This window comes from Andrographis paniculata, unplaced genomic scaffold (genome assembly GCF_009805555.1).
Source record: "Andrographis paniculata isolate CXL003 unplaced genomic scaffold, ASM980555v1 Contig62END, whole genome shotgun sequence".
NCBI lineage: Eukaryota > Viridiplantae > Streptophyta > Magnoliopsida > Lamiales > Acanthaceae > Andrographis > Andrographis paniculata.
The window spans coordinates 7,147,380-7,172,071 of NW_026137598.1; the positions used below are offsets into that span (position 1 = coordinate 7,147,380).

The 24,692-nt window shown below is 33.6% G+C and overlaps 4 protein-coding genes across 8 annotated transcripts; 1 reads left to right on the top strand and 3 right to left on the bottom strand.

Moving 5' to 3' along the window:
- Positions 1 to 2,129: 2,129 nt before the first annotated feature.
- Positions 2,130 to 4,297, bottom strand: LOC127260968 (probable lysophospholipase BODYGUARD 1). The gene is made up of 4 exons (XM_051289056.1): positions 3,717 to 4,297; positions 3,157 to 3,485; positions 2,694 to 2,893; positions 2,130 to 2,584 (listed from the first exon to the last, which is right to left on the bottom strand). Exons 1-4 carry the CDS (start codon positions 4,228 to 4,230, stop codon positions 2,260 to 2,262), a joined length of 1,368 nt encoding a protein of 455 aa, XP_051145013.1. The 5' UTR covers positions 4,231 to 4,297; the 3' UTR covers positions 2,130 to 2,259.
- A 3,818-nt stretch (positions 4,298 to 8,115) lies between these two features.
- On the top strand, positions 8,116 to 15,012 carry LOC127260969 (protein CANDIDATE G-PROTEIN COUPLED RECEPTOR 7-like). Of its 5 annotated transcripts, XR_007840833.1 has the most exons (4): positions 8,116 to 8,321; positions 9,760 to 12,183; positions 14,045 to 14,300; positions 14,395 to 15,012. XR_007840833.1 is itself a non-coding variant. In XM_051289061.1 (3 exons), the coding sequence occupies exon 2, from the start codon at positions 10,840 to 10,842 to the stop codon at positions 12,151 to 12,153; it is 1,314 nt and encodes a 437-aa protein (XP_051145018.1). In that variant the 5' UTR covers positions 8,116 to 8,321; positions 9,760 to 10,839; the 3' UTR covers positions 12,154 to 12,183; positions 13,891 to 14,038. The 5 variants fall into 5 exon arrangements, 4 of the variants coding, with proteins under 4 accessions (XP_051145018.1, XP_051145014.1, XP_051145017.1 ...); XM_051289061.1 differs by lacking the exons at positions 14,045 to 14,300; positions 14,395 to 15,012 and adding an exon at positions 13,891 to 14,038; XM_051289057.1 differs by lacking the exons at positions 14,045 to 14,300; positions 14,395 to 15,012 and adding an exon at positions 12,959 to 13,473.
- A 489-nt stretch (positions 15,013 to 15,501) lies between these two features.
- Positions 15,502 to 15,894, bottom strand: LOC127260470 (serine decarboxylase-like). Its single transcript, XM_051288201.1, has one exon. It carries the CDS (start codon positions 15,892 to 15,894, stop codon positions 15,502 to 15,504), a length of 393 nt encoding a protein of 130 aa, XP_051144158.1.
- Positions 15,895 to 16,951: 1,057 nt separating this feature from the next.
- Positions 16,952 to 19,312, bottom strand: LOC127260970 (protein IQ-DOMAIN 17-like). The gene is made up of 4 exons (XM_051289062.1): positions 18,817 to 19,312; positions 18,417 to 18,734; positions 17,959 to 18,339; positions 16,952 to 17,872 (listed from the first exon to the last, which is right to left on the bottom strand). The coding sequence occupies exons 1-4, from the start codon at positions 18,994 to 18,996 to the stop codon at positions 17,102 to 17,104; spliced, it is 1,650 nt and encodes a 549-aa protein (XP_051145019.1). The 5' UTR covers positions 18,997 to 19,312; the 3' UTR covers positions 16,952 to 17,101.
- Between the last annotated feature and the right edge of the window lie 5,380 nt (positions 19,313 to 24,692).

A 24,692-nucleotide genomic window follows, 5' to 3' on the forward strand; every position in this document is an offset into this window, starting at 1 on the left:
ATTTGCAGACAATTATCTTGCTAGTTCTTGACTTTGAAGATTGGTCTACAAAAGAGGCTTTCAAGAGATTGTGGTTAATTGCAAATTTCTTGACTTTGAAAGTACTTGTTGTGCAGAAAATGTGGCCTCACTCAATCAAGATCTTTTAATTTGATTCACTATATATACAATAGTATTATTACAATATATATTCACACACATACACAGTGTGTGCAGAGTAGACACTAAATTTCTTGCTTGAAGCAAACACTTGTTTCCATTTTCTGCTTCTGTGGTTACTTCACTTTGTGTTCATTCATACCCAAAAGGGGATCTTCAATTAGTTCTACCCTTGCAAAAAATGTTGAGTGTCTCTGTGTATCTACAATACATATATATATATATATGTATGTACATACCTGTGTGTGTAGAGAGAGAGAGAGAGAGAGAGGGAGAGAGACTGGTTAAAAAGATGCCCTTTTTCTGAAACATTATGAAGATTGTCAATGTAGTTTGTGTTTCTTACAAAGTGAGACCAGACCAGACCAGACCAGACCAGCCCCCCCTCAAGAACACATCATATATACATACATATATATATATATGTAGAGTTTCTTCTTGTTGTTGTTCATTTGATGTAATGAAATATGATAAGATCACCACACTCTCTCTGCCCTCAAATCACTGTCAATTTCCCAAATGAAACAGAACATATATATATATATATATACATACATTAGTAGTATTATTTAAATTAAATTGCAAATTGTCATGATCATCATCATATCATGATTTGATCCCTTGATGGGATTTCTTCCCAAAAAGCTGCATCCACACATTGCTTCACTTTTTTTTTTCCCTGATGAATGTTGCAAAGGTAAAAAAACAGAAATCTATACACATCCATGAAATGAAAAAGATTACTTATTAGATTGTCCCTGCTGCTTGCTTTTTACTTCCAACAAACCTTTTTTTCACTCAAACCCATACACAACATATAATATAATATATATATATATATATGTATCTTATAATTGTTGTCATGAAATTAGATTTTGTTGCAAGAAAATGTATGAAGATTGAGAGATGAATGAGGACCATAATGGTGTGTTGAAACAAGAATGGCTGACACATTTCTGATGCTGCCCATAATTCAGTGGTCTGTATATTAATGTTAAAATAATTAATGTAATACATATGTAATGTAACCATTCATTGTAATGAGAAAAGGTAGAGGTAAGATAGGGTAAGACAGACAGGCAGGCTCTCTGATTGAGTCATCAATTGCTGAAGCTGATGCATCATATGATAACATTAATTGCAACCACATGTATTTTATTCATATATATATATATTTTTTTTGCTTTTTTAGGTGAGCATTTCTAGTAAATTTAAGGCTCCCCTCAGTAACACTGCCTGCTTAATTTGATTAATTATTTTTATTTTTATTTTGATTAATTATATATTTATATATGAGATGTACATTTGGGCTCATGGTATTGTCACTGTCCCAGCATTCAATGCCACAGCTTCCTTATTAAAATCACCATCTGACCCCCTCACATATATTTTTAAAATTTATTTTTATTTCTTTTAATTTTAATTTTAATTTTTTGAAATGTTGTTTGGACAATGACGTTTCTATTTGTTGTGTTTAATATTTTTGTCTGAATTTAAACTGAGGACAACAGAGCAGGACTGAGACTGTCAGCTTGAGTTGTGCAGGTTTTTTGCCTCACTCCCACAATTTCAGCAACTCCTCCTTGTATTATAGGAGTGTTTATAGTCTATAGATATGTTGTTAGAATTTTATTTTTTTAAAAAAAAATAAATAAAATAAGACACAAACACATGCACACCTCACGTTATTATTATGATTTTTTTATATATATATTTTGGTATTATGCCAAAAATAAAATAAAATGAAAACTATCAGCTGGGCCGACAGTTTAAATTGGGCCTGAAACAGATTCCAGCCCATTATATGTTTTGGGCCTTACCAAAATCCAGCCCAAATATTAAAAAAATGGACTTTTCGCCACGTGCTAATTAAAACTTGACATTAACCCATATCAAATAATCACCCAATGTATACATACTTTTTAAAGATAGACAAAAAAAAAAAAAAAAAAAAAAAAAACCTTCACAAATTCCATTTTCTCATGCAATCATAGTAATAATCTAATTAAAATATAAACCTCTTTCATTAAGGTGATCATTAATTTCCCTTAATGAAACATATATATATATATATTTATTTTGATTTGAATATGAATTGAATCAAGAGGTTGCATTCTTCCATATGGCCTCAAGCTCTCGAGCAAACGCTTTTTGCCTCCCAACAACTATGGTTATGTGGTCTTTTTTCTCGACGACTTTAAGATTTGCTCGTGGGATTCTTGCCTTCAAGCTATGACTACACTCGACCGGAATCAATTCATCGTTTTTTCCATGAAATATTGTAATATCACATTTGAGCCGATTCTTGATTTTGTCTAAGTAGCCTTCGATCTTCCCGGCCGTGCCACATATCACATTGTGTAACGTGTGCCATGCCGAGTTATGTGTGTGTAGAAAGAAGCCTTCCATCACATATAGCCGGATCCTATAAAAGTATAATTATACTAATTTTGACTAAATAAATTTTAAGAAAATTAGATAAAAATAGAAATTTGTAAGAAAGGCTTAATTAATATAGGAGAAGTACGGAGAACCTGTTTCTGGTTAGGAGTTTGGCGAGAAATTCCCACGCGCGGTGGTTCTTACATATGAGGAGGCAGATGGTACGGCTGATGTGTTCATACCAGCAAGCCATCGACGCGCCGAACGCGATCACTGGCCACACGCGCCGTGGCGCTACTCTCCGCATAGTGTATTGCGTAGCGATTTCGCCCTTTGGAGTTGGGAAATACGGCTGGCGGCAGATAATTCGGGCCCCGCAACAAAAAAATAAAATAAATTATTGTTAATAAATAGTAAAAGAAAAGAATCAGACAACCAATCTTAAACTTTGTAATCAATGTGACAAATGGCCGAGTCATTTAATTTAGCAAATGGATATATGTAACAAGCTCTTGACAGCTCCCCGGACCGCAACACCAGATGGATCTAAAGCAGTGATTGTTACCCCATCGTGTTGCAAGTCCCGGAGCTTGTAAAATGGAAAGATGGACTCACCGGAGCTAGCAACGTGAGGGACTTAACGGCGGCGGGATGCCGGACGGCGAGGGCCATCGCGATAATGCACCCGAGAGAATGCGCAACAATGTGAAAATTCTTGACTCTATATGGGTCGAGGACCGATTTCTCAATCATCTCAACATGCTCCCTCAACGTGTACATCGAGTCCGTTGGCTTTGGGCTTCTCCCGAATCCAAGAAGATCGACCGCATGAAGCCGGTACCTTAACTTGGCCCACCTCGATAGATTCGGGTACACCGTCTCGGTCCAAAATGCCGACGATGAAATGAATCCGTGGATGAACACTACGTCTTCTTGCACATTTTCTGTATACATACATACACACGTGCATATCATATGTAAGAATCAAGAACCTAAGTTTATAATTTGAGGCCCTGTCAATTAATTTTAGCCCTATTGTCCTAAGATCTGAGCATAAGAGCGTTAGGATAATAGGGCTAAAATATTTAGACAGAACTCGAGTATATATATATAGATATATACATGAACGTTGGAACAATAGGACTAAAATTTTTTGATGAAGTGTGTTAGAGAACCTCGGGCACCATCGGTCATAACGAATAGTGTTTCTTTAGTTGCGCCGATCCATGATGTGCAAGTATTGCAATCGCAGTCGGACCACCGCGGGACCGGCAGTTTCTGGTGGCGGCCGATCAGCGAATCGACGGTGGTGGAATTGATGGTGAATAATGGCCGGCCGGCGGATTTCCGGCCGGCGATCAATCTCTTCTTCGAGATCTCGGACGCGACCGACGGGCGCGTGTAGAGCGTGTCGGATATTTCCTCCATCCGCAGTTTTGTGCATGTCATTCCGACGACCTTCGGCTCGGCGACCAGAATCTGTCCGCCGCCGCCGCCGCCGTCGGCGGCGGATTTAGAGCAGTAACAAGATTTCCATTCTGCCTCGATGAAGAAATCGGAAAGCTTGTAAACGTAGCAGAGAAGAACGTCGAGAAAGTCGAGAATGGTGAAGACGATGAAGCTGAAGAATTGGTTGAGGAATGTGGCGGCCATTGTTGCTCCGACCTTGAAGCTCTCTCCGGCGGCCATGGCAGAGAAATTAATTAATTAGTTAAGCTTTAAGGGTTTAATTAATTAATTAATTTTTCTGATAAGAGCATCTGCAGACAGTAGTGTAAGAAGAAGACTGATAAAACAGTTTAGGGAAAATTATAGAGAAAGTTGGTGGTGGTTGAACCGTAGCAAGGAAGATCACAATTTGTTCTAAAGAACTACTTTTTGATCTATACGCAATGTAACACATATGCATACATATATATATATATATAAAAATAAAAAAATAAATAAATTTTATATATTAATTGGAGGTTAAGACAACCTAATTTCTTGCATGGCAATATCAATATAGATCAAGTGTGCTACTTATATACTTTTTGTAGCAATCGTAGTTAAAAAATAAAGGAATTAATTATTATTTTAAAAAGGATAATATTTGTGGGTTATTATTATTAATTGAGAATATATGAATGGCAGCCGACAAAGCATATGAATTTAATGGTTACAAATTTTGTCAAAGTGGAAAGAGGGCTGGGCCTAATTTCGCATTTAATTCTGGTTTAATTTAATTTGCTTCATATCTATCTCCTGTATTTAGGTTTTTGTTCCAATAAATACATGTTTATATTCTATTAAATTATTGCTTAAAATATATTAATATGCTTTTATTTAAAATATTCTATATAATTTAAATTTTATTTTAAATACTATACATACTACTTATTTTCTTTTTAAAATAATTTAATAGGAGTGTGTATTTGAGTTATCTTGTCATTAATATATTCCTATACTTTTTATTATTATTATTATTAAATTGTCCATTAGATCGTAGCAAGGTATCTATTTGTTCTTATGTAAAATAATATATTTCACAAATATTTGACGAAAAATAATAATAAAAACACAAACACATGCATAAATTAAACAAATCAAGACCTTAGTTACTCAATTTTTTATTTTTATTATTATTATAAGATTCCCATTATTATCCACAAAAAGATATTATTTTTTTTATTGTTCTTTTTTTTATATATATAAAACATTATTTATAATTTATTATTTCGATCAAAAACAAGAAGTCAAGAACCAAACCCCCCAAAAATTACAAAAGTAAACAATTTTTTTATGATCTCAATGTGTTTTATTTCATTTTTATTTTTTGTTGATCTATCTAAATTGGCTAACATGAGGCAATATATTTTTATTTCCAAAGATTCTAATTTCCAAGTGGTTCATTTAAGGCAATTAGTTCCCTTGTGTTCATTTTTTAATTAGATTCAATCTTTAGGTACCAAGGTTGTGTTCTTTTCCAATTTATTTTATTTTATATATTATTATTTTTATTTTAATAGTGGTTTGATATTATGTTTTGACAAAATTAAATTGAATTTTGATTCAAATTGTGTTAATAGTCATATATATATATATATATATAACCAAGTATCGATAAAAAAAAAAAAAAAAAAAAGTTGAAAATTATTGGTTATAAATCCTTGCAAGTTGGCATTTAATTATCTATATAGTTTGTTATAATGTATTTATTTAACTCAATAGATTAATTAAGATCCTGAAAAAATCCATTATGGTGTAGCCCAAAAATTACTGTATAATTTAAAACGCTAATATGGTTATATATGTGAATGAAATCTTTTTGTAATATTAAAGTTAGGTTCGGATTCACAAATATTTATGAACTTGTAATAAACGAAAATATTCAAATTCATAGGAATGATTTTTTATTTTTTTTCATAGACGTATGGTCAATAACTTTTAATAATTGAACTCATCAAAAAATCTATTGCAAAATTATAGAGTGAGATTAATATGCATGAACCCTAATGATAAACTTGTAATAATTTAGTTTATATTATTAGAGATCAATAATTATTGTAGTGATTGTGCACATGGTTAATTTTGTTCAGAGAAAATGTTTTGCCTACCACAAGTGTATGTAAATAGTAAATTATTATTAAATTAATGATTAAACAAATGTTTCTTGAGTTTAATCAATTAAATATATAGTAATTATGGAAGCAAACCCTACAAGAAATTATCTATTTTGTAACGAAAATTTTTTTTGTTTCTAATTTCATTTTTTCTGTTACTAATGATATTAGAGACGGAATTAGAGATTGAATTACGTTAGCTACGTGAACATTAGGAACGGAATTCCGTTACAAATATACTATTTTTTTTTTTTGTAGTGAAAGTTTGAATGGAAAATTATATGCATTAATATATTTGGATAGGGATTCTATTCTTATCCTGTACTAATAGCCATATTATTACATAAATAATCACTACAATACACCATAATTAAATAATAATCAAATTTATAAGCATGGTAATTTTTTAATATTTATATTATTAAGGACTTATCTATTATTCAACTTAAAAATAACAAAAATCAAGCGTGACATGTTTATAAGTATATTTAAAAAAAAAATAAAAAAGAAAAGAAAAGAAAAAAGACCCTTAATGTGCAATATTTAATAAGTTGTGTATTGATATACATTTAGACATTTTCATTCGACAAACTACCTAATTTTAAGAGTATGAATTTAAATCTAATCGATATTTAGATATATCTTTATTTTATTCATTCTTGCTTCATTTTGGGATATCTATATAAATTTGTCAAAATAAATAAATAAATGGCATAGAGTTTAGTGATGCATGGTATAATTATTGTATTTTTTTAAAAATTTTGAGTTGTATATTATTAATAATGATATTAAAGATCATTTCCATGTGATATATATAAAATGTATGAACTAAAATAATAACTCCTTAATCTAAATAACCTAATAAAAATAACAAATTAAATACCTTGCTAATTAATGATAATAATAATAATTCCCCATTGAAATTTAATATTCATTGCAAGCCCATTTTGCCATTTACAAATTTGTTTTGTTTTGTTTTGTTTTCCTAAAATATATTATATTATATATATATATTTTAAAATATAGAATAAAATATATGATATTTTTGTCCCAATATAGATAGGAAATCATATTAATTAATTATAAACTATATATATATATATATTCTCAAAATTATAAAAACTTCTGAAGTACATCAAAATACCAACCAAGACTCCTTTGTTTGTATGGATATTTTTGAAACATTCTAATTTTTTAAAAAAGATATCGTTAAAGGTATTTTTTCTTACAAAATATTACATTAAACATCAAACTATTAATTATTTCTAAATTTTTAAAATTTTTAAAACTCTAATAGAAATGAAGTAGTCGACTCCACAAAAATTAATTAAATCTTTTTTAACCCTTTTTTGCTTATGTTTTCAAGTTTTTTGTTATTCACTAATGACACGAATTTATTTATTTTTAAAATATTGCATAAATAATTATTTTTCTATTATGTTTTATTTAATATTTATTTTATTTCCAACTTAAAATGTGGTGACAATTTAGTGTGGAAATGTTCAAAATGAGACTTCTGGTCGGTGTTTAGTTGACAATTTTCATACACATATATATATATATATATACATTTATTTATTTATTTATATCTTTTAATCATTACCGTTTATTTCTTGGCCATTCATTCCTTTGTCTTTGTCTCATTAATGTCGTGACACGTGTAATTAAGAAAAATTAAATGCATGTGTTCCAACTACATTGGGAGTTTGCACGTACGTCATTATTACGACCAATTATTTTGTATTCTGTACTTTACAAATCATAAACTACATGATAATTTCTTCATCAAATTCTGATAATTGATAAAAAGAACTAAAAATAAATAAATAGTATTAAAAAAAATAAATTAGAAAGAAAATTGTAAATGGGCTAAAGCCCAATACTGATTAGACGGCACTCTTTGGGCCCAATCCACTATGGTCCAAATTGAGAAGCTGCCTACGAAACCGGTCGGAATTTGTGAGGGAAGAGTTTTCTTCTTCATTCGGAGCTTGCATTTCGCGACGATATGGATTTCTACTGAGAAAATTGAACTTTCCATGGTGGATGTTTGATTCTGGAGATGGAGTACTAATCGATTCGGTTATTCCGAGGAGTGGTTTATGTGCTGCGTGAGATTCGTGTCGGTCTTGCTTCCGCCGCGGGTTCATCAATGAAGTACCGGCAAGCCATTAACAGGTTTCTCTGCTGCTGCTTTTGTGTTACGTAGAAATCTATTTTGCAGATAATTTTTGTGGTATGAATGGATATAGGGATTATATTGAAACCAAATTTACTTTCACCTTAGAAATGGAGATTTAAGGATTGGTTTAGGGTTGATTTCAAGGACATGATATGATTTTATTGAAGCCTAACAAAATGTCCCAATCTTTGGTGTGGCTTTTGACTGGTTTCGAGAGAACGTAATTTCTAGTATGATTGTGGCACTTTTGGAACCTTGTTTGCTTGATTATGTGTTAGTTATGGTGAAGAGAGTCCATTAAGTTAGCGGAGCCAGAAGGCCATAGACTTAAGCTAAATGGAAAGATTACAGTAATAAGTAAGTTGATTACAGGATGATGTAGAAAATGGAGAGTATTCAGTGGGTAAAACCTTGATGACAGTATTTATTTAAGGCCATTAGATCCTACACATTAAAAGCTTACCAATACCGAATGCTTTCGGCAGTTTGATGTCTGGCTACATGAGTATATTGCACTTGATTTAACTAATTGAGACTTATTTATTGTAGTGTGTAGGTTTAGCATAAGAATATGAAATCTATTACTTCATCATTCTTGTGCTTGTGCAGTTTGAAATACTAGTATTAGTTCGAAATAATTTATATGCAATGATCAACATGCAAGAAATTTACCTGTAACCGTAAAGATGCAATGCTGCGAAGGACAGTGCACATTTGCTAGAGTAAGAGTGTCTATACATATGAAATCGATATGTCAAGTACACTAACAATTGAATGTAAATTATTTCGCAAACAATGAAAACTATAACTTTAAGAGCACAATGCATGAGCGGGAAATATATGATAATGTACCATTCAAGCAAGAATGATGAAAACAGAAGATAATAACAGACACCAAGAATGAATCCAATGAAAGACAGGACAGATTTGCGATATGTTTAGGTTGTTGGATGCTGATAATATATTTAGATTGTTCCAATGCTACAATTTGTTCTTTTGGAATTTAGTGTATCTTAAAGTTCTATATGTTTCTGATTCTTTGTTTGTTTCACATAGTAAGCGTGGTGTCTACTTACGACAGCTTCCTCATGAATCGAAACACCACCTGCATTTATCTACATGAAAATATCTGCAGTTGTCCTTATATGGAGAAATATGAAACAAATATTGATTCTGCATACAGGGGTCTATTATCTTGCTTATCTTCAACCTTTTCTATTTCTCCTTTCAATAATAAATTTTTGTTGAATTGCGGGCTCTATTGTTATGAAAATATCAACATCTACATAATGGCAATGTAGATTCCACACTAATATAGCTTTGATCCAAACTATGATGTACTTTTCTTCATGTAGATTCTTACACTACATTTACTATGCAAGTGTGATTATCTTTATCTAGTGTTGGTGCACATTTCAAAATTGTTTGGTGCAGATCAGATCAAGGTTGTCGACACCATTTTAGCCAATGCGACCTTGTTGTCAAGTGATGCTAAGCCGGAGACCTCATTGCAAGCGTGCCTGGTAAACTTTTTTGTCCTAGTTCATATTTTTTTGCCAACATTTTTGATAGATAAAATACCTTAACCACACTAGAAGATATGCATGATAATTTGGTTATACATAGTAACTTGATATATTATAATAATGCATTTAACTCATTAAAGGATCTACAGTATAGTTTTGACTGTCAAAATATTAAGAGTTAGACTTTTCCTTAGAATAAATGCCTTGGATCAACATTAGAATTTAGGCCCTATATATTTTAATTTGAAAATGTTTAATGGAACAATATTTTTAAATGGGAAAAAAATGCGTTACATTACTAATAATATATGATTTATTAATAATAATAATAATAAATAGATAAACACTACCTCTATTAGGTTTGGGTAATACTAGTATTATTCATTAAATATTCGTACCGCTCCATATTCAACGGCCGGCATAGTGTATAGTTTAATTCAAAAATAAATAAATCACATTGCACGCGTATTTCTTATTTGTATTTCTTATTATTATTATTATTATTATTTGTTGATGTTATGTTAAATTCCTCAGTTCTAACTTTAATTTTTTTTAATAATTAAAAAATACCATAATTTTAGTTTTTATATTAGTGATTACTGATAAATTATTATGAAAATTAATATATTTATAGATATTGTTACTATCGTATAAATATAAAATTAAACACAAAAAGAAAACCCGTTGCTTATTCCAAATTTCCAAATGGTAAATGCATATCTTTATTCAATTGGAAAAAAAGAAAAGTAGGTTTAGGGTATAAAAAAGTAAACCTTAGTGAAAAAGTATTTTAGTACTTTCCTAAATCTTTACCTTCCCTTCTCTAAACCATTTGACACGCAATTATCTGAAACTTCCGACGAATTTTCTTCTCCTCGATTTATCTGTCAAAATTTGTTAAATCCCTAACCGAAACGAATCGAGCAAGATAAGAAAATTCGCGGACTTCCTCCATCCTCGTCTGCTCCGATCTCCCATCAATTCCGGTATGTCGATCCCTCTGCTCTTCCTGATCTTACTCTCAGCCGCCTCACGCGCCGCCGCCGAGATCCGATTCACGGAGCTCCGGTCGGACACCCGCCAGATCATCCCCGTGGATGAATTTGGCTTCACTCACCGTGGCCAGCTGGAACTGAACCTCACCCAGCTCTCTCTTACCGGGACGAATCCGAACCCATCGGCGCTCTCCAAGGTAGGGTTCTTCCTGGTCACAATGGATGCGTGGATTCACGTGCTCCAGCAGATTGAGGAGAGGGATATTGACTGCGTGCTCTCATCCTCCGCGGTGAAGGTTGTGTTCACCTTCGATCGTCTCCCTACTCCCGTCCCTTCCGATTACAATGTTCTGTACAGTGAAACAACCGCAGATCAGTACACCCTCTTGTTCGCCAACTGCTTCCCGCAGCTCGCCGTCACGATGAAGGTTCGATCGGCGATGTACAACTTGGAGGACGGCAAGTCAAACAATCGAGATTATCTGTCCGCGGGTAAAACTGTTCTGCCTAGGGTTTATTTCTTCTTCTCCATGGTTTATTTCGTGTTGGCCGCTACCTGGATCTATGTTCTATACAAGAAGAGGCTTACCATTTTTAGGATTCACTTCTTCATGTTGGCTGTTGTGCTGTTGAAAATGTTGAATTTGTTGTGTGAAGCTGAGGACAAATCGTATATTAAGCGCACTGGATCGGCGCACGGCTGGGATGTCTTGTTTTACATATTTAGTTTCCTCAAGGGGATCATGTTGTTCACTTTGATTGTATTGATCGGGACTGGATGGTCGTTCCTGAAGCCGTATTTGCAGGATAAAGAAAAGAAGGTTCTGATGATTGTGATCCCACTTCAGGTGGTTGCTAACATAGCCCAGGTTGTCATCGACGAGAAAGGACAAATTGCGCAGGATTGGGTTACTTGGAAGCAAGTGTTCTTGCTAGTGGATGTGATTTGCTGCTGTGCAGTGCTTTTCCCCATTGTCTGGTCAATCAAGAACTTGCGGGAGGCTGCCAAGACCGATGGGAAGGCCGCGGTGAATTTGATGAAGTTGACTCTGTTTAGGCAGTATTATATTGTGGTGATTTGCTACATTTATTTCACCCGGGTTGTGGTTTACGCGCTGGAGACTATTACGTCTTACAGATATCTCTGGACTAGCATCGTTGCAGGGGAGTTAGCTACATTAGGGTTCTATGTTTTTACTGGATACAAATTCAAGCCTGAGGCCCATAACCCGTATTTCGTGCTGGATGATGAAGAGGAAGAGGCTGCTGCTGAGCAATTGAAGCTTGAAGATGAGTTTGAATTGTAAGGTGCTGCCTTAATGTTGGATAAGAATGAGGTAGATGTTGTTCCTCTATACAGTTTCATTCCTCTTCTTATTTGCTTTATTGTACCTTTTTTTAAATGTGGATTTTGGTTTTATATATACATATATGTATATGTATAATTGATGACCGGTCTTACACTCTAGCTTCACAAACCTGATGTATGTCTGTCAATTTTGTTAAAGAAAGTTAATAGTTGTGAAAGTGATACTGGTGAAGTTATTACTAGCTTATGTAGATGTCATCTGGTTATATTTTTTATCTATTAAATCATGGAGTGACTTATAATTCTTAAATCCTTGAGAATTTTGATCTGGAATTCATGCATAGGAATGGAATCAGGATTTTGTTTCGTGACTTTAGCTTTTAGCATTACCATGATAGATAGTTTCTCCTAAAAGCACGAATGCATGCATCACCACATGTAGCATTTTGTTATGCGACTTCAATTTAGCTTTTAGAATTGCTGTGATATATATATATATATATATAGTTTCGTAGCTTAGGTGGTGCAGGGATTGCTCTTACATGTCGAACAATTTGTTTTGTGATTCCTTGTAAGGGGAGCATATAGGATAGGACAAAGGTTTGGCTGGCTGAATGCCTATGCTTGTTTTATTCTCCATTTAATTCATATCGACCGCCTGCAAGGACCCACGATTGGATGTTTCTATATGTGAATTCTTGGAAGAAAAAGTCCATAATCATATCTTGTTAATGTCGCCTTCTTTTAGTTGAATCTTATTTTCAATAAATAAGTTCTTAAATTTATGAAATGTTTGTTTGCAGCTACAGATGTGTGAAATGTGTATTTGAACCAGAGGCAGGTTTTAAAATACCAGAAATAGGAGGGTTTGTGGCATGGGTTTTGATTGTGTATTTGGACTAATCTATAGGCCATAATACCAAATGCTAATTGAAATGTATTTTTGATCATCACTAGTTGATTTATTTTATTGCTACCATTATTGTGTAACTGCAGTCCTAAAATGGCCCCAAAAGGTTTGGTTGTAGATGGGGTGTTTGTTGCATTTGTTTAGTTATATGGAGAGATGAATTTGTTATATTGAAACGAACTGGGCTTGTATTTTGGTGATAATTTGTTTATTATTATTATTTTTGTGTTCTATTGAAACAAATTAGAGTATCTCATTGGTGATTCTTGGATATACCAAAAATATGTGCAGCAACTTGTATGTACGATAAGATAAGATCAAAAATTGGTGTTGTGAAGGCAAATTCTAACCAACAATATAAATATAGAAATTACTTTATATTCAAGTAAAAGCGATGGTTATTTAATTTTAAGAACAATTATAAGAATGCTATTTAAAATAAATATGTATGAATTTTATTTCAATTTTTTTGTCATAAAACGGAAAAGTTCATTGAAAAACTTTATAATAGTATATTACTATAATGCCGTACAGTTTTTCAACAAATGGAATGGTTGAGGTCAGTAGAACGATATCATCTCATCTTCTAAGTTTTGGAAGTATTGGATTTTTCAATAACAAGTTACAAATATATCTAATTAAATTCCATAAAAGATCGTACTAAAATTTCCAATAATTTTTAGGATGAACATCGTACTCAACCCTTTTTATCACCTTTCACACAGACAAACATTATTATATACATAGATAGATAGATAGATAGATAATCAATCTCCATTGATATAATTACTGTATCTTCTTCAATACTTCTGCATATACTTACAGAAGAAGAAAGCATGCGCATGGAAGCTGTTCCTCCTCTTCGCACCTCCATTGATCATCGTCATCATCATCTATCCTCTCTTCTCCAATCTAATCACAGTTGCATATTAAATTTAATTTTCCCAATTAACCCTACTTTGTTGACGGTGCTGTGCAGATTCACCATCACCGATGGATTTCCGGTGTGCGCAGCCGTGGAGATGCAGAAGAACCGACGGCAAGAAATGGAGGTGTTCCAGGGACGCGGCGCCGCCGGACCACAAGTACTGCCACCGCCACGCTCCGAAGGCCAAAATCAACAAACCGCCACGTTCAAGAAAGCATGTGGAAACCAGTAATTACAATTACTACAACAACAACAATAATATCATCATCAATCGCCATCTCCGACCACAAGAACACCTCAGCCACATGTCCGCCCTTTCCTTTCCATTAAATTAAATTAGGTTTTTGTTCGATTTCGTTTAATTTATCGTACTCTAATTTACTAATTTTCCGGTGGATCAGGTGCTTCGACTGGACACTAACACAATCACAGTCACAATCGGAATTTCTAATCGACGGCGGAGATAAGATCGATGTTGCCCTGAATCCGTACGACGTCGATATCGTTCCAGACGTCGTTATTCCCGTTATCGAAAACCATAATCGATTTTGGAATCCATTATTATATAATATGGAATCCCTCCAAACCAGCGTTGAATTCACACCGGCCGTCTCCGGCCAGAGCGGTGCCCCGCCGGCGGAGATGAACTCCGATGGGTTTATGGAAGCTTCAGCGTCAATCATTCCCGGCGGCCCATTGGCTGAGGCTCTGTATATGGGAAAAACTAAAGCTACCTGTGGTGGTTGAAATTCTGTGTCACCGCAGCGCAGCCAGCTCGCGATTTCATTGGACGGTGATGACAGCTAATGTGATGTTAACACTCCTTTTTTAGTCATTTTAACGTTTCAATTTGGCATGTTAATCTTTATTATAATATAATAATAATTAAAAATAATAGAAATTCTAGTACTAGGACTTATTAATTTAAAGCATTTGCTGTCACTTTCTGCCTATTTTTTCTTCCGCTTCTGTTAGAATATAAATGCCAATTTACTTCAATGTCTATAGATTTAGCATCTTAAATTCTAAATAGATAGTTGGGGTGTATTATTTTGTAACTCTTTTATAGATGAGTAATTTATGAAAATAATATTTTATATTAAATTATTGATATTTTTATAATATTAAGTCTGATTAATATATCATTATATAAACAAATACTACTATGATATCTTAGATTATTATTTGACTTTAAGAAATGGGTTGATATTATATATGCGGTATTATTTCTAATATTAATCAAAATTTGTATTAAAACATTTAATATTGAATGAAGATAGGAACCCTCCATGAATAGCATAATTTAAAATTGAGTGTAATTTACAAATATAAAAAATTATATATAAAAATATATTTTTTAGAATAAAGATTAAAATTTATGATTGAAATAAAATTACTGTATATTAACATTTTCACTGTAGTAGATTTTTGAGTAAAAGCTCAGAGATGGTCTTACTGCAGGTTGACAGGCATCCCTTGTTCTTTTCTTTCATTCTTATTCATCATCATCATATGTACCAACACTTTCTCTTTCGGACAAGTTCGTCCAACATTTTTGACGTAACATGAGGCATGACGACAACATGGGCCAAGTTTCCCGTGCAAGAGAGTTGCCAGTGTCGAACAAAGTCTTTGTCCAAGGGCCTCTCGAAAACAACTAAAACGCCGTCCTTGTTGAGCAAAGTGCTGATCCGGGATTCTCTTAGCCCGTCTCGTAGGCGCCGAGCATTCTTGAGACAATCTAGGACGTCGCGTTGGATACCTAAGAGGCCTTTAAGGCTGAGGCCGTACCACATGAAGATCGGGGCGTGTCCACTCCGACTCCCGCTTATGGTGTTGTCCAAACTGCCTATGTAGTCTATGTTTGTAGATAGAAGACTGATGCATTTCTTTCGCGTCATGTACACGCCACATGGCATCGGACAGCCCAATAGTTTATGCCCCGAGACGGAGATGCTTCCGATCGGGTGCTTGAAACTAAGCCTAGGCCCCTAAGGTAAAATAATGAAGTGAGAATTGCAATTCTAACACTAATCACAAAAAGTTGTCTCTATTGTTAAATTACCTTACGAAGAAAAGGAGAAATAAGACCGTTGAGTGCTGCATCGCAATGGATGTAGAATTGATTTTCTGTGAATTGGCTTTCACAATGATTATGAGATCAAGGTTGACAACGCCACTTTTTAAAGTGGTACCAATGCTGGTATTGATGATGCCGGGTTTGTCTTTATTCAGATTTATGGCAGATTTATATATCATTACACATTCAATTATTTTTATATATAAAATTAAAGAGCAAAAAAATGCTAAAATTTTTTACTTACTTCAATTAAATAATAAAATATTATTTCTTTGGTCCGCTTAGAATTACATTTACTTGTTATTGTATTTAATATAAAAAATATATTTATATTTATATAAATATTTTTCTACTTTTACAATATTTTTTATTTGTACTATATTTAATATAATAATAATTAATATTAAAAAATCACGAAAAATAAATTAGAATTTAGAACAGGATAAAAGGTAGAATTATTTTTTAATCTTTGAAATAAAAGAATATTAAAAAAAAAAAAAAGATGAATGCGGTGCACGTGCGGTGCTTTGTCTAAGTATAAATAATAAAATATATTCTCACTCCTTTAATTGGTAAATTTAGATCGATCCATAGTATTATGCATTCTTTTGGAAAGAAGAAATTACATATTTCATTTTTATTTATTTATTTTTTAATGCATTTCCCTCCCCTGTCACTTCTTATTCATTTCGGAGCTTATGTAACTATGTTTCATGTTGTGTCAATTATCTCTACTTCAGTAAATAAGAAGGTTTTTTCTTTCTATTTTTTTTTTAACGTGTTTATAAAAAAATCAATACATTATATATATATATATATTATATTGTCGATATAATTTTCTATATTTTATTTAAAAAAAAAAAAAAGGTTGCAAAACAGAAGAAAAATAGTCTATTTTTTTTATAGAAGCAATAAAAATACTAAAAAAAACAGACATTGAGGCACAGGCAAGGCAAAAGCCTAAAAGACCCTACTTATTATCGTCGTCTTCAATACATCAACAATAATCCGCAGTTGCAGGCAGGCGGCTACCGCAGCCACCGCCGGAGGTCCGTCGTCGAGCAGGGAGATATCTCGCCGCCGACGATGCTCTCGGTGTAGTTGGACTGCTCCTCCATCCCGACGTACCCCGCCTGCACGCTTTTGAAGCTCGGGCTTCTCATATTCAAGTTTTGCCCCTGACCCTGACCCTGACCCTGATTTGGATTCATATTACTAGGGTTGCACCCGAACCCGAAATTCACGCAGTACGGGTCCGGTATCGGGTAGGACAGCCGCTTCTTCGCCGACCCGCCGCTGCGTTCCCGCTCCGGCGTCGACGGCCGCTGCCTCGGCGCGCTCTGCGACCGGATTCTCGCCTTGGCCGACTCCGTCGACGCCATGTAGTTCGGTATGGGTCCGGACCGGTCGTTCGAGGCGGTGCTGGTGCTGTACCGCGACCCTGTCAGGCGCTGGCCGGCGGCGGAGGACCGGAGGCTGGGGGTGTTGGCGGTGGAGTAGCTCTTCTCGTCGGCGAGGCATCGGGGGCTCGCCGGGCGGACCTGCGGGGACCTCGGCCGCGCCGCGTGACGGTGGTGGATTGGGCTCTGGCAGCGGGATCTCCGGCCGTTGGATGGCGTGGAATGCGACGGCGCCTTGAGCGAGTCGACTTCGACGGTCTTGATCGAGTCCCGGCGGTGATAATCCGTCGAGGCCCTGCTGCTGCTCTCCCACTGCTTCGTCGCCATCCATCTGTCTAAATAGCTTCCCCTGTTGTCCGCCACGTCGCTGTCTTCCCTGTCCGATTCCAAGATTTTGTTCTGCAAGCATTTCCGATCATTAAGAAATTCGCCTGCGCCGGCGACGGAATTGATCGATGAATGAAGGAGCTATTCAATGAATTTACCTGTTGGGAGAAGGCGAAGGAGAGGGATTTTTCATGTGCCAATGCGGATTCATTTCTGGCTTTCAGAATTGCTTCAAGCTCTTCGAGCGTACGAGGACAGTCTCTCCAATCATCGGTCACACAGCTTCCTTCTCTCGATCTGGAATTGCGGTCCCGGACGTCTTTGAGGTACTTGGACTCCCACAGGTTGGTGGTTTCGGCGAACATGGAGCGGCGGCCGTCGTGGGAGAGGCGGGCGCGTTGGTCCCGGACCCTGGCCTGAACCCTGAGGAGGGCCTGCATACATTTGAGAGTCATATTGGCCTGCTTCCTCACGTTCTGCCCTCTGATTAGGGCTTGAAGCTTCACTATCCCTTTCAGAGCAATTAGGGCTTTTCTCGCCTGCAACACAATCATTCAGATTTCAGATTAAACAATGAATCACAGTCACAGCACAGATTAATTAAGTTCATACGTACAAGATATCCTCTGAAGGCACTCTGAATGGCTTTGGCCGCCAAGTTCTGTTTGAAAAAAGCAGTGGACGACGACGGTGGCGGCTGAGTCAGCCGGATGATCTCCACCGCCGCCTTGGCAGTAGCCACGGCAGCTTCCGCCGCGGCGGCCGTTGCTGCAGCGACGGCAATAGCGTGTCTCTGCTCCGCGGGCAAAACTGGAGTTTTAGGCGCAATGCACTCCGACATCGCCGCCGCATCTTTAGCTACTGCTTCATTATTAATGCCGGAATGCGGCTGCGGCTGCTGCTTCCTAAACAACCATCTCCTTCTTTCAGACTTCTGCAAATTAAAATCCAATCGAAACTGAATGAATGAATGAATGAATTTTCATATTAGTAAGTAGTATAGGAAGAGTGAGTACCTTTTCTTGTTCAAATTGTTGTTGTTGTTGGTGGTGGTGGTCGAGCTTCCTCCTCGTCCGGGAAGTGTTGGTGTTGTTGGTCTTGTCGGAATCCTTACTATTATTATTATCCTTGGTGGGAGATCTGAAGGCTCGCTTGACGGCGGTGAGCCAAGAAGTGGCGCCACCCGTTTTCCCCATGAATGAGCAGAAGGTAGTTGCAGTGAGTAAATGGAACAAGTAAAGCAGAGAGGTAGGTTAGGTAGGTAGATAGGCTAGCAGTTAATCAAGAATAGAGGGAACGAGAGAGAGAGAGAGAGAGGTAATAAATGGATTTATTATGGATCAAGAAGGGTACTGCTCTCTCTATCGCGATGATCCAATTGGGGAGAGCAAAGAAAAGAAAGAAAGCAAGACAGCATAAATAGCAAAAAAGAAGAGAAACAGGGCAGGGGATAGGTATAGGGGTGTGTGTTGATTTGATTTATATATGTATTTAAAAACACAGAAACAACAAGGATAAACACAATGGGAGCAGGAGAGAAGAGATGAAGATGAAGACGGAGATGAAGATGTAGGCGTATTGTGTAATGGGGCATGGGAAATAGCGAAGAGGTGCAATAGGGAATGGTGTGGGGTTGTCAGATATGTCCAATTGAGTTGAGGGGGGGGGGGGGGGGGGGGGGGAGGTGAGGGGAGGGGAGGGTATCAAACAGTGTAAAAGATTCTCCACACAAATACATACACATACACATTGACATACACCCAGTAGAGAGAGAGAGAGAGAGAGGGAGAGGGAGATATATAGACTGGTGTAAGTCAGTAAGTAGGGTTGTGTGAGTGAGTGAGTGAATGAATGAATGAATGTGGGTGGTGCAGCTGCACTGATCGATTCCTGCTCTCTCTCTCTCTCTCTGCTATTGATGACATAAATAATGGCTGACTGCTCTTCAGACTTTCACGTGTTCTGTCATTCATTCATTCATTCAAACTCCCTTTTTTGAAAAAAATAAAATTAATTTTTTCTCTCTCTATAAACGGAGAAGACGATCATCGATCATCGATCATCATCAAATAAAGAATAAACGAGCCAAATCATCAACAAAGCCATGGCCTGGCTGATGCATGGAATAATACTACTTCAATAAATATACTATCTTCCCTGGCTAATTAATTACCTTAATTACAACACATGGTTAGACCAGTGCTAGCTGCAGATTTTTACATTACTTCAAAAAAAATAAAAATTATACATATATGTATAATCGAAATGAAATGGAAATAGACAATTATACACGCACATTTAATCTATCAGCATATGTTAAATATTTAAATTTTGGATTGAAACACTAGGTTTTAAGTCTTGTTTATTCTTATTATTCAATAATCATTTTATTTAATTGCATAACATAAACAAAAACAAAAACTTGTGTCACAATGACAATAGTAGGAGATGAGACCTTATAAGCTTTTATATCCAACAAAAAATAACACAAATATAGCCAAGCGTAAGATAATAAGACCAGTTGAAACACGAAATAAATAAATAGAAAAGTGAAAGTGCTTTCCTTAATAGTATTAAAAATGTAAAGAGTGGTTACTGATTAAAAAACACATACGCGTCACGTGCTGTCACGCCTTAGCAATCAATGAAAATATCTGTTAGTAATGTGATAAAATCAATTAATTTCCTGCAATTATTCCAATGATTTGATGGGCCCACTTGAGCTAAATGTTTTAATTTCACAAAAAAAAACACAACAATAATTGAAAATCGAGTTTCGTAACTACAACAAGAATCTTCTAGGTTTTAAAATATATTTAAATGCATCAACGGTAATATATATATAAACCATTCATGCTAAACGTTAGGATAATATATATCTCGGGACTAATTTTTTGGAATTGAAGGTGTAACCGTGAGATCAAATATTTATATTATAAAATAATTATTTTTATTAATATATTTTTAATTATTTATTAATTATATCGTTTCTAAAATACCATATATATTTGGTTAAAAAAAAAAAAACACACTAGTGGCAAGGAAGGGACAGTACTAGTGTACTAGGTGGAACGTACTTGTTACTTCTTACAATGCCCACTAACTAAGTCACTCACTTATTCACCCAGTCTGACTGGTCAAACTTGTTCTCTACCCTAGCTCGTTTTTATTCTTTCAAAAAATAAATAAACAAATAATAATAATAATAATAATAATAATAATAATGCCTGCATATTGGTTATTTCTATGTGTATATATATAAGAGAGAATCATCACATCACAGCCCCTTTTGTCTGTTTAAACTTTCTATGACGAAAGATAATGGATGGGTTAAAGTTTATTTGCATTTGCATGTGCTGCTTAAAAGTCTATTACTTGGTTGGATAACGTGCTATTCAATAAATATATATATATATATATATATGAGAGAGAGGGAGAGGGAGAGGGAGAGTGAGAGTGAGAGAGTGCAGGCAAATGACATTTTATTATTCACTGATCTGTTTTTGGTATTATACAGATGATCATTTTACAGCACCAGACCAATAATCACTTTAGAATCCTAAGTCACCCCTCTTTTCATCTCCTATATATTCTTATATTTTAATTGTTGCCGAGTGTACTATTCTTTTTTAATGAAATTTTAGAAATATTAGTATTATATTTGAGTCTGGTATGAATTGAATAAAAAGTAAAAAAAATTAAAATGTAATGATATTTATGTAATATATTGTAAGTTGTAAGGGCATTTTTAATATTAATAAAATAAAAAAAAATGAATAAATTGTTAAGAGAGAGATTAAGTAAAATTTTTCATATATAAAGATTTAAATTATTGTCAAGGGACAATCAAAAACATTACATGCAAAATAATGGTCCAAAAACTTCAAGCAAATTTTGTCAAACATATAATATACATGATCCAGTTCTGCCAATATTTATTTCTATTTATATTTGGTCTTGTAAGTACTTAGAAATCAACCCAAACAATTTTTTTTTTTTTTTTATTATTATTATTTAAATAAAAAATAAAAGCTCTCTGTTTAATCCATTAATCCAAGCAGGCCAAGTTGTTGGGAAAAGATGATTATTGAAACAAATTTTGTAACCCAAATCCAAACCCAAAAATTATTCCGTATATATATATATGTATGTATATATCCACTCATATTACTTTCAGTTTGAGACCCAAAATTTAATGGACATTTACTTTTGGGTCTACTTAGCACAACAGAATTCCAGATCCAATCAAACAGAGATTTTCAGTATTATTTAGAATTTATTTATTTATTTATTTTTAAAATATTTCACGAAATGATTAGAGTGTTGATCAAGACTAATCAGCACTATATTGATTATTCATAAAAATAAAACATATAGTATATTGTATTTATATTTGACCTAAACAATTGATAGGCATCATAAATAATTGTTTACATTTGAGTACTTGGATAAATATATAAGTAGAATTAAATTGTTGATCTACCCTATGCAAAATAACCCCAAAATTGAATTTAAATTAGGCATATATGCCATTTAATTTTACAATATTTCATGCAATTATTATTTATATATGCCGCAAAATTTAATTAAAAAAATTGAAAATGAATGAATTAATTAAATGATGAGGAGAAGAAATTTGGGTGTGGTGACAATTATTGTTAAGGTGAAGTTAAGATCATTTGGTGTGACTTTTAAATCAGCACCTCAACATTATCAATTTTTCTTTTATTTTTTAGATCAGTAAAAATTAATTTTGACATTATATAATTACAATATCAATTTGAAAAACACCGTGTTAATTTTCTATTTAATGTCATATATATATGGTATAATATATATTAAATACTTGGATTTTTTACTATATTCCAAAATTGTCAATAGCCAAATAATACATTCGTCCTACATATCATTACCTATTGCCTCTACTGTCTCTCTTTAGTTATCTATATTACACACAATATAATAATAATAATAATAATAATAATAATAATAATAATAATAATAATATAAGATATTTGGTGGAGATAAGTATATGTATATATGTGTATATATATGTAAAAAGAGGGTGTTGATTGAATGAAAGCATGTTCCATCTAATTTTGTAAGTGGTTAAGGTTTCCAAAATTTTAACATGTTCCAAAAAGTTCCTAACTAAAATCACTTTATTTTCCCTTCCAATTTTCAATCCTTTTAAAATAAATAATTATATGGTTTCCGAATGAATTTTACATATTTAAAATTACAACATTACATCATTTTTATTTTTTATTTTTTACAAAAATATATTCTTTAAAAACATCACATTCTTTTTTATTATTCTAATACATATAATGGAATGATACATACCAAAAACAAACTCTTATTTTTATTTTTATTTTTTAAATGAATAAATTAAAAGAGGGTGAAAGTCCACACAAATATATATATATATATATATATATATAATTAGGTGAGTGGGATGTTGGAGTTTGTTATGTCTCACCAATCTTTGAGTTAAAAGTTTGCTATCAATTGGGTGAAAGAAAGTGAAACATCACACACTATGAAATCAAATAATTATGTATTTTTTATTTTTATTTTTATTTGTTTATAATAATTTCATTTTTCTTCCTAAAACATTGTATTATATATTTATTATTAGTTTAATATATAAATATGATATATAATTATTAAAGATGATGATCATGTGTTAGGAAATAAATGTCCAGCGGGTTATGATTAGCAGCAGCACTTGAAACATGAGTTAGTGTTCGTTGCCCCACACACAATTCACTTCACTCTCCTATCTTAATATCAATTTTATAAATTGTTCTTTCAAAATTTTACTTTTGAAAATATTAAAATATAATATATATATATATATATATATTAAGAAGGAATCCAGATTTCCAACCTAAAATCAATTGATGATAAATGGAGGGGAGTTCCATCGTATTTACCAATGTGGAACAATATTCAACAATATATATATACAATTAATATTTTTTAACTAGAGCATATGTAAATATATTTTCACCGGTATATACCCACAAATTAATATATATATTCTTTTAATGACGTGAGAATCCGTAGCCGCTACTCAAAGTGTCCACTGGGTAAACTTCGGTCAAACCTAATACCCTGCAATGAAAATGCACCAGCTAATTTGTCAAATTAATTTCTAAGAAATGAAAGTAAATTAATAAATTCCACTTGTCACGTGAATTTTCTTAAATATAATTAATTAATCACCTTTATATTAATCAATGTTACGTGTCTGCCATATGATTAGTTGGACCATATCATTAATGGCAGGATCGGATATTTCTCATCTCATTTTGTGTCCCTTAATTATTTCTTCGAATTTTTTTATTTATAAATTTTACAGTTATATGATCGACTCCAGCTAATTTAGAACTTGAACATATTAATAAGTGACTAAAAATAATATATAGCATTGAAATTTATCTCTGACATTTTATTTATTTTCATTGATTAATAGTAACTCTTGCACCCTCTTTCTGGTCTTTATATTAAAATAATTGCCACGTTTAAAATCTCATTTTGGGATGAATTAATAGCAATTTTCATGCATGTACTTATTGTCTGATTTATTTACACCTCTAATTAGTTGAATTTCGAGTTTATTTACACCTAAAATTGGATTTCGATTAATTTCCTCCTACGTCACTTTCTTCTAACCATCTACAGTGAAGGTGAAGGTTTCCTCAAAGTCGATGGATCATTAGTTAATTCGATCAAATATTTTACATAATTAGAAATAAAAATTGAATGCACATAATGTCTGTTTATAGAAAATTTTGAAAATTATATAATTAAATAGAACCTTGATTTACATACAGAAATTATTATATTTCGATTAAGATTAAATAGTAGCTTGCTTAATTAGCAT